The sequence below is a fragment of the Staurois parvus genome, unplaced genomic scaffold, assembly GCF_062004578.1.
Source record: "Staurois parvus isolate SC_StPar_1 unplaced genomic scaffold, SC_StPar_1.0 ptg000132l, whole genome shotgun sequence".
NCBI classification, from domain to species: domain Eukaryota; kingdom Metazoa; phylum Chordata; class Amphibia; order Anura; family Ranidae; genus Staurois; species Staurois parvus.
Genome location: NW_028317928.1, coordinates 723744 through 733971, shown reverse-complemented (window position 1 = coordinate 733971; position 10228 = coordinate 723744). Strand labels below are relative to the sequence as shown.

Genomic DNA, 10228 nt, shown 5'->3' with positions numbered 1-10228 from the left:
ACCCCTCTGGGTGATCTCTGTACATTGGGGGGACCCCTCTGGGTGATCTCTGTACATTGGGGGGACCCCTCTAGGTGATCTCTGTACATTGCAGGGACCCCTCTGGGTGATCTCTGTACATTGGGGGGGACCCTCTGGGTGATCTCTCTACATTGCGGGGACCCCCTGGGTGATCTCTGTACATTGGGGGGTACCCCTCATGGTGATCTCTGTACATTGCGGGGACCCCTCTGGGTAATCTCTGTACATTGCGGAGGACCCCTCTGGGTGATCTCTGTACATTGGGGGGGACCCCTCTGGGTGATCTCTGTACATTGCGGGGACCCCTCTGGGTAATCTCTGTACATTGGGGGGACCGCTCTAGGTGATTTCTGTACATTGTGGGGACCCCCTGGGTGATTTCTGTACATTGGGGGGGACCCCTCATGGTGATCTCTGTACATTGCGGGGACCCCTCTGGGTGATGTCTGTACATTGTGGGGACCCCTTTGGGTGATCTCTGTACATTGTGGGGACCTCCTGGGTGATCTCTGTACATTGGGGGGGGCCCCTCATGGTGATCTCTGTACATTGCGGTGACCCCTCTGGGTGATCTCTGTACATTGGGGGGACCCCTCTTGGTGACCTCTGTACATTGCAGGGACCCCTCTGGGTAATCTCTGTACATTGCGGAGGACCCCTTTGGGTGATCTCTGTACATTGGGGGGGACCCCTCAGGGTGATCTCTGTACATTGCGGGGACCCCGCTTGGTGATCTCTGTACATTGGGGGGACCCCTCTGGGTGATCTCTGTACATTAGGGGGACCCCTCTGCATAATCTTTGTACATTGGGGGGGACCCCTCTGGGTGATCTCTGTACATTGGGGGGACCCCTCTGGGTGATCTCTGTACATTGGGGGGACCCCTCTAGGTGATCTCTGTACATTGCGGGACCCCCTTGGTGATCTCTGTACATTGGGGGGACCCCTCATGGTGATCTCTGTACATTGCGGGGACCCCTCTGGGTAATCTCTGTACATTGCGGAGGACCCCTCTGGGTGATCTCTGTACATTGGGGGGGACCCCTCTGGGTGATCTCTGTACATTGCGGGGACCCCTCTGGGTAATCTCTGTACATTGGGGGGACCGCTCTAGGTGATTTCTGTACATTGCGGGGACCCCCTGGGTGATTTCTGTACATTGGGGGGCAACCCCTCATGGTGATCTCTACATTGCAGGGACCCCCTGGGTGATCTCTGTACATTGGGGGGGGACCCCTCATGGTGATCTCTGTACATTGCGGGGACCCCTCTGGGTGATGTCTGTACATTGTGGGGACCCCTTTGGGTGATCTCTGTACATTGTGGGGACCTCCTGGGTGATCTCTGTACATTGGGGGGGCCCTCATGGTGATCTCTGTACATTGCGGTGACCCCTCTGGGTGATCTCTGTACATTGGGGGGACCCCTCTTGGTGACCTCTGTACATTGCAGGGACCCCTCTGGGTAATCTCTGTACATTGCGGAGGACCCCTCTGGGTGATCTCTGTACATTGGGGGGGACCCCTCTGGGTGATCTCTCTACATTGCGGGGACCCCTCTGGGTGATCTCTGTACATTACGGGGACCCCTCTGCATAATCTTTGTACATTGGGGGGGACCCCTCTGGGTGATCTCTGTACATTGGGGGGACCCCTCTGGGTGATCTCTGTACATTGGGGGGACCCCTCTAGGTGATCTCTGTACATTGCGGGACCCCCTTGGTGATCTCTGTACATTGGGGGGGAACCCCTCATGGTGATCTCTGTACATTGCGGGGACCCCTCTGGGTAATCTCTGTACATTGCGGAGGACCCCTCTGGGGGATCTCTGTACATTGGGGGGGACCCTTCTGGGTGATCTCTGTACATTGGGGGGGACCCCTCTGGGTAATCTCTGTACATTGCGGGGACCCCTCTTGGTGATCTCTGTACATTGCAGGAACCCCTATTGGTGATCTCTGTACATTGGGGGGACCCCTCTGGGTGATGTCTGTACATTGCGGGGACCCCTCTGGGTGGTCTCTGTACATTGCGGGGACCCCTATTGGTGATCTCTGTACATTGGGGGGACCCCTCTGGGTGATCTCTGTACATTGGGGGGACCCCTCTTGGTGATCTCTGTACATTGGGGGGACCCCTCTGGGTGATCTCTGTACATTGCGGGGACCCCTATTGGTGATCTCTGTACATTTGGGGGACCCCTCTGCGTAATCTCTGTACATTGGGGGGACCCCTCTGGGTGATCTCTGTACATTGCGGGAACCCCTCTGGGTGATCTCTTTACATGGGGGGACCCCTCTTGGTGATCTCTGTACATTGGGGGGACCCCTCTGGGTGATCTCTATACATTGCGGGGACCCCTATTGGTGATCTCTGTACATTAGGGGGACCCCTCTGCATAATCTCTGTACATTGGGGGGGACCCCTCTGGGTGATCTCTGTACATTGGGGGGACCCCTCTGGGTGATCTCTGTACATTGGGGGGACCCCTATTGGTGATCTCTGTACATTGCGGCGACCCCTATTGGTGATCTCTGTACATTAGGGTGATCCCTCTGGGTAATCTCTGTACATTGGGGGGGACCCCTCTGGGTGATCTCTGTACATTGCGGGGACCCCTCTGGGTGATCTCTGTACATTGCAGGGACCCCTCATGGTGATCTCTGTACACTGGGGGGACCCCTATTGGTGATATCTGTACATTGCAGGCATTTAGCAAACTTTGTTGCAGATTCCTACCCTTTGTTATTGTGAAGAAAGCTGTTTGTGTCTCTGTGTCCATTTGCGGAGTGAATCTGTATGGGAGTCATTTCATAATTATCAATCATCTGCTGCACCTGCAGGGCTCTGAGGAAAGCGGCAAGGTCTGCATCCCTTTAGACATGATTTTTCCTTTGGCAGTATCTCACCTAAAATGTATATTTTTATTGCAGGGGATGCCCCAAATCTGACTTGTATCTTGGTACAGACTTCTGGAAAAATCAGTGAGCCAATCACAATATCAGTAAATTACATTTCAGGGGGACATTCTGGTATATATTTGTGATTTTTCAGTGACAGGTACATGCATACCCTCCCCGCGCCACCATTCGCAGCCTTGGATGTCAATCACCGGGTCCCAGCTGGTGATTCCTCGCTGCCACCTGACTATCTCCGAAGATTTCTGACGGGGGAGAGACCTGTGTGTAAACCATACAAATCTCTCCCGTCAGCTCCTGCACGCTGCTTTGTATGGCTCTGCATAGCAGCATGCATACAGTGAAACGCACACAGTTAAACCCTTTGATTGCCCCAGATGTTAACCCCTTCCTGCCCAGTGTCATTAGTACAGTGTCAGTGCTTTTTATTAGCCCTGATCACTGTATTGGTGTCACTGGGGATGTCAGTGACACCCAGTCAGTTCCCCCCCAGTGTTAGAATGCTGCCGCAGTCCCGCTATAAGTCGCTGATCGCCGCCATTACTAGCAAAAAAAAAAAAAATCCCAGTATCTATACCGCCATTTAGAGACGCTATAACTTTCACATAAACCAATTCATTTACAGGTATGGGGATTTTTTTTTAGCAAAGACAGTTTGGCCGAAATTTATGACAAAATTAAATTTTTAATTTTTTTTTACTGGACATGTTGAATAGCAAAAAGTCCAAAATATTGTTTTTTTTTTCTAAATTGTCGGTCTTTTTTATAGAGCAGAAAATAAAAAACGCACAGGCGATCAAATACCACCGAAAGCTCAATTCGTGGGGAAAAAAGACTTAAATTTCATTTGGGTGCAGCGTTGCATGATCGCGCAATTGTCAGTTAAAGTACCGCAGCGCCGTATTACAAAACATGTCCTGATCAGGAAGGGGGGGGAAATCCTCTGGGGGGGGGGGAATCCTCTAGAGGGGGAGGGGGGAAATCCTCTGGAGGGGGAGGTGGGGGGAATCCTATAGAGGGGGAGGGGGGAAATCCTCTAGAGGGAGGAATCCTCTAGAGGGGGAGGGGGGAAATCCTCTGGAGGGAGGAATCCTCTAGAGGGGGAGGGGGGAAATCCTCTGGAGGGTGGGGAAATCCTCTAGAGGGGGAAATCCACTGGGGGGGGGATCCTCTAGAGGGGGAGGGGAGAAATCCTCTGGAGGGGGGGAATCCTCAGAAGGGCGAGTTTTTAATTAAGAATAAACTTTTATGTTGAAATTCACAATATTATAAATTTGCCTGCAATATGCAGATTGCCCACTAGATCTCAGTAAAACAAATCAGACTCAGAGCATTACAGGCAAACCTGTTAATTGGTGCTGCCCTGCCACCTGCTGGCTAGCGTGGGAGTGGCAACGCAAGCAGGAAAGCCGGCTGGAACGCAGATCCCGGAAGTCTGATGGACCGCAGAACCCGGAAGTCGGATGGAACGCAGAAACCGGAAACCGGCAGGAACACGGAAGCCTGATGGAACACAGGACTAACACGTGATATGTGCTCTTCATTGCATTCAGCAGCCTGTTTCCGGTGCCTTGCAGCCCTGGGAAGTGAATGAAGGGAGATTTTCATGTAAGATCTCGGTTTTCTTTGCCACCTAAAAAAAAGAATGTTAACATTTTTTATGAAGGTTTTTTTTTTTAAGGAGTATCTCAATATAGGTGTACATGGGGGAGGAGAAAAAGGGTAGCGGGTGATTGGTAGGGGCCCTATTATAGATTATAATTAATTTTGATTAGTAGGATGGGCCGCAATTGTGGGAGGTCACAGTTCGACAACCAGGAGCCACATGGGGTCAGTTTTTGCCCCGCCATTGCCCACAATGCATTGGTGCCACCTCTTTGGAGGAGATAGGCAGATGTTTCTTCATTGAGGCGTTGCTGAAAAATTGTATCCAAAGTCCGATAGAGAAGACGTCTACCCGGTTTGTAAAATATGTTTTTACTGTCACCATTCTTATCTGATGTTTCTGTATAGGTGGAGAACCTACGAATGCCAGAGATGGACAAAGAGAACTTTTCAGAGAGGATGCTAAGCCAGACAGTGGAGGTCATTCACCTGCTGACCGGAGAGGTGAGGAGGATTCTGGGAGGTCACATGACATCACTCTTATCTCCCAATAATAAAACACAGACCTGACCGGAGAGGTGAGGAGGATTCTGGGAGGTCACATGACGTCACTCTTATCTCTATTAATAAAACACAGACCTGACCGGAGAGGTGAGGAGGATTCTGGGAGGTCACATGACGTCACTCTTATCTCTATTAATAAAACACAGACCTGACCGGAGAGGTGAGAAGAATTCTGGGAGGTCACATGACGTCACGCTTATCTCTGTTAATAAAACACAGACCTGACCGGAGAGGTGAGGAGGATTCTGGGAGGTCACATGACAATAATCAGGTAACATTGTCTCTGGATATACAGGAGTACATAGCAGTGAGGAAATCCAGCAGCCTTCCCTGTGTATCGAGTGGATGGAGCAGGACTCAGAGCCCCATCATGGGTCCTCAGCCACCCTCTCTGACACCTGAGACGAGAAACGTCAAGAAGATCCTCCAAGTTGCCAATAACATTATTCATCTGCTGACAGGAGAGGTGAGCAGTGCCGAGATTTACATTACGAACAGCAAAGGATAGGCTAGTAGCTTCCTGACTGTTTACCACGAGGCGTTCTGGAGGCTTGCCTTTCATGCCAGCTGCTTTTATATTTTGCTCTAAAACTATCCAGCGCTCGTTATACCCTTTTTTCTATTTAAACGTAGTAGCTTCCTATATGGTGTCAAATTGTCCTTGTCTGTATATTTATGTAGGTTTTGGGTTGTTTAGAAGACCAGGAGAATCTTTGTGAAGATGTGGTGATAGTGGAACAGCAGCCCTCAGCCTCGCTTGGTAAGAAAATTGTTGCTTTTGCTTGTATTAAAGACATTGCTTCCTTGACAGAATGGAAATTGTCTTCCTGGCTTTTCCTTCAACATTCATAGACAGTTAAGGCAGCTTCCATAGGTTAGCTTGGAGACCAAGCTCTTTACATGGAATACAACGCTTCCTCTCCTTTGATGGATTTTGATGTTCCCAAAAATGCAATGTCACCATAGTTATTATCTATCTCTATTCCGAGTTCTGTGATGCTAGGTCAGAATTCGGAGATGTTATTTTTTAGCTCTGAGTTGAGCGACTTTTGGCTTTTCCTCACAAACCATTTAAGAATTTGTATTGGTTTTAGGTGGCCCCAGGACTGTCGTGACTTCTTGAAACCCAAGTTTTTCTATGTATGGAATTTCCCTCTAACTGGTCTTTATTTCCTTTCCACAGATCATCCCAAGAGCAGACATAAACTCGACGGACTGCACATTCAGGTTAAGCTACCTCATGTCCATAAGCAGAGTGAATGCATTAACCGACCCCACCGAGGATCTAAATCACCGGAACAGAATGAGAGATCTACATTTTCACAACAGAGTGGTCAAAAGAAAGACTCCTCTCCAGGCTTGGACCCCAGCAAATTCCAACGCCATGAATTATGTGCTCCGGAGCTTTGTGATGTAGGGACAGAGGCCTCAGCTGATGATTGTGAGGACCTAGAGTTCACCATGGTTCAGATTAAGGAGGAGCTGCAATTGTGGGAAAATAGGGAAGGACTTGAAGACCACCTTGCCAAAGCTGAAACCTCAGTGCCCAAAGGCATTCCTCGATGCCAGTCTTCTGAAAATGGACCAACAGGTGTAGACTGTGCCAATGTAAATAGTCAATCTCTCTCAGATACAGAGGTTGAAGATTTTGGAGGTCAGTGTAACCCTATATCTTCTCCAACCATACCCAATGCCAAGACCTATAACTGCCCCGAGTGCCCAGAAGTATTCAGTTGTCGCTCAGAACTTTTCAAACACCAGAGCCACCATCGAGGGTCACCGTTGTTCACTTGTCCGCTGTGTGGGAAAAACTTCACCAGCAAATCCAACCTTGCCAAGCACCAAAAAATTCACACCGGGGAAAAACCCTACTCTTGTCTAGAGTGCGGCAAGTGCTTCCGAGAGAAGCACTACCTCGCCTCACACCAAGCCGTTCACAGGGGGTCACAGTTGATCGTGTGCCCCCAGTGTGGCAAAGGTTATACATCAAAGTCAAACCTTGCCAAGCACCAGCGAATCCACACGGGGCAGAAACCCTTCGGCTGCTCAATCTGCGGCAAGTCCTTCAACCAGCGCTCTGTGCTTCTTGCGCACCAGCGGACGCACACCGGGGAGAAACCATTCTCATGTAACCTGTGTGCACAACGGTTTACTGACAAACTGCAACTGGTGCGTCACCAAGCCACACACTCAGAAGAGAAACCATTTTGCTGCAATGAGTGTGGCAGAAGTTTTATCCGGAAGGACCTCCTTATCAAGCACCTGGCCGCCCACTCAGTGGACGATTTAGCTGATTAATGTTTTGAAAACAATTTTTTTTGTTCAAAAACTTTTAAGGCCATATACATTTTGCCACATTTAAAGCCATTTCAGTGTTCAACTACTTGTGCACGCTATTGCCTATGATGTAACCATTTGGGTCTGAATCAGGAAAAAAATACCCGGTGGTCTACAGGGAGCGTCTGCTGTTCAGTGGATTGTGCCATCGAACATTGATGCAGCAAAGGGAAAAGGGCACAGACACATCACTTGTTGGGATATCAGACCCTGGATTTGTCTCCATTGCAACAAAAAGATGTAAAGAAAAAACAATTTTGGATGTGTATGGGTACTTCAGCCAATTCCCGATATACAACTTCCACAAATTTCCCTTTTTATGTTGGACAAGATCTTACACAAGAACTCTCATGAGCATTAACAAATTTAGTACAGGTTTACACGTTCCTGTGGACATACCCTGAAGGAAACAGTATTGAAATGTGAAGAAAATAAATCCCTTCTTTATTTCTTGCTCCCCAGCTTCTGTGCTCCTCCCTCTGATAGAAGCCTGATTTGTGGGCGTTACTAATGTTGAGGCCAGTTTCTACCTCTCTCTATTCAGTGAACGTGCCTGGCGGAAGAGGTTGTGTCAGCTTAGAGGACTCCCACCCAGTTTCCCTTTTCCATCCCATGGTTGCTCGGACCCAGGCAGCCGGACGGCACAGGGTAAAGGAACAGTGTTGCTAGGACACAGGCATCATTGGTTGTTATGGTGCAGGCAGCTGGACAAGCATGACGCTGCATCCTAGAAACTAATGGTGCTGTTGTGCCTTGCTGCCTGTGTCCTAGCAACCAGGGAAAGACAGTGGGGGTAGAACAGGTGAGCTGAAGCCCCATTCCTTGCATACCTAGTGATGGCGCTTGTCTCAAGGAAGGGGCAATATATAAAATGTTTGGTGAGATTCTTTTAATTGAAAAAATAAATATTTCTGGAAAATGTTTTTTTGTTTGCTAGCTGTGTGCCAGTGTTATGATGAAACGTAGCAGTGCTGGAGGACCTGTAAAGCTAGCGTTACTAAAGTTCCATCATCCTACACTTGCTATCTTGAGTTTTTACACAGCATGCAGAATTCAGACATAATTCAAGATGGCTCTACTGCTATACATCGAACTGTAGTAGTCACCAGTCTTTGGGCTGTGGAATGACTGGAGACATTTTTGCTCATGTTGCCCATGCCGTTGGCTCCAGGTTGGTGGACGTTGGAGAGAATTCCATTGCCGTCCTCTATACTGTGGTTGCTGCCATGCCAGGCCAACATAAGTAATCTCAGTATGGTATATGTCCTAAAGCCTCAAGCTTCTATCCCTCGAGGCTTCCACCGCCAACATCTGCCTACAAAAACAGTCCTCCTCCTGCAGGAAAGCAGAACCCTCGTGTAATGGCTGCATTGCATGGGTGGAGCTCAAAATTCCAAAACTGGAGTACTTAGTATTGGTGCCTTGACCTGACGCAATGGTCATTTTTTTGGGAAGACTAACCCCTCTAAGCGAGCCAGTCCAAGCAATTACATTGCCAATTCAAAGTTGTGTCCCTTAAAGCTTTATTGTTCCTCTTGTAACCGAAAATCCAACTTTGAACAGCCATTAAACAAAATTTGAGTTTATTTTTGCTAAATAATTTTTGTTAATAATGAGTCAATTTGTTTGCTGACCCACCAAATATTCAACATGGAACTGATTTGGTGGCACAGTCGACTTCCTGTTTAGGAATTCCATGGCTAAACGTACGCCAATGTCACGTGTTCGTCCAATATTGGAGCCACTGTGCATGTCTGATATCTAATGGTGGGGGGGGGGAGCATGAGATACATATTTTGCATATTAATTTTAGTTCTTTTATATAAGATAATGACGTCTCTGTAAATTAACAGATTCCTTCCTGGCTCCTCATATCTCCCGGGGCCCCCTCGAGGTGAGATTTCACCAACAGTATTCACAGTTATGCCTGTCTACTTTGGCTGTTACAAAAAGTAAACGATCATGTCGCTCTTCCCTAATGGATTGAGTAGGGTGGTGAGAGCAGCCTAGGAGTGACACCTTCAATTCAAATGTGAGAGGGGCGTTGACACAAAGTACCACTGGGAAAACTCCACTGAGAGATGTTTGTGAGAGATGTAAGAAGGAAAACTCCACCGTGTTTCTGAGAGATGTAAAAGGGAAACTCCACCGTGTTTCCGAGAGATGTAAGAAGAAAATCTCCACCGTGTTTCCGAGAGATGTAAGAAGGAAAACTCCACCGTGTTTCCGAAAGATGTAAGAAGGAAATCTCCACCGTGTTTCCGAAAGATGTAAGAAGGAAACCTCCACCGTGTTTCCGAGAGATGTAAGAAGGAAACCTCCACCGTGTTTCCGAGAGATGTAAGAAGGAAACCTCCACCGTGTTTCCGAGAGATGTAAACCGGAAAACTCCACCGTGTTTCCGAGAGATGTAAGAAGGAAAACTCCACCGTGTTTCCGAGAGATGTAAGAACGAAACCTCCACCGTGTTACCGAGAGATGTAAGAACGAAACCTCCATCGTGTTTCCGAGAGATGTAAGAAGGAAAACTCCACCGTGTTTCTGAAAGATGTAAGAAGGAAAACTCCACCGTGTTTCCGAGAGATGTAAGAAGGAAAACTCCACCGTGTTTCCGAGAGATGTAAGAAGGAAACCTCCACCGTGTTTCCGAGAGATGTAAGAAGGAAAACTCCACCGTGTTTCTCAGAGATGTAAGAACGAAACCTCCACCGTGTTACCGAGAGATGTAAGAACGAAACCTCCACCGTGTTTCCGAGAGATGTAAGAAGGAAAACTCCACCGTGT

General features: G+C 48.4%; 1 protein-coding gene across 1 annotated transcript; it reads left to right on the top strand.

Annotated features, from left to right (window-relative positions):
- The first annotated feature begins 4406 nt into the window (after positions 1-4406).
- LOC149466109 (uncharacterized) lies at positions 4407-8365 on the top strand. The gene is made up of 5 exons (XM_089672831.1): positions 4407-4546; positions 4952-5047; positions 5403-5573; positions 5789-5867; positions 6291-8365. Exons 1-5 carry the CDS (start codon positions 4529-4531, stop codon positions 7403-7405), a joined length of 1479 nt encoding a protein of 492 aa, XP_089528957.1. The 5' UTR covers positions 4407-4528; the 3' UTR covers positions 7406-8365.
- Positions 8366-10228: the final 1863 nt, after the last annotated feature.

Coding starts and splice junctions, on each gene's coding strand:
- LOC149466109 (XM_089672831.1), top strand. Junction 5,048..5,402: donor TTCACCTGCTGACCGGAGAG/GTGAGGAGGATT, acceptor CTGGATATACAG/GAGTACATAGCAGTGAGGAA. Junction 5,574..5,788: donor TTCATCTGCTGACAGGAGAG/GTGAGCAGTGCC, acceptor ATATTTATGTAG/GTTTTGGGTTGTTTAGAAGA.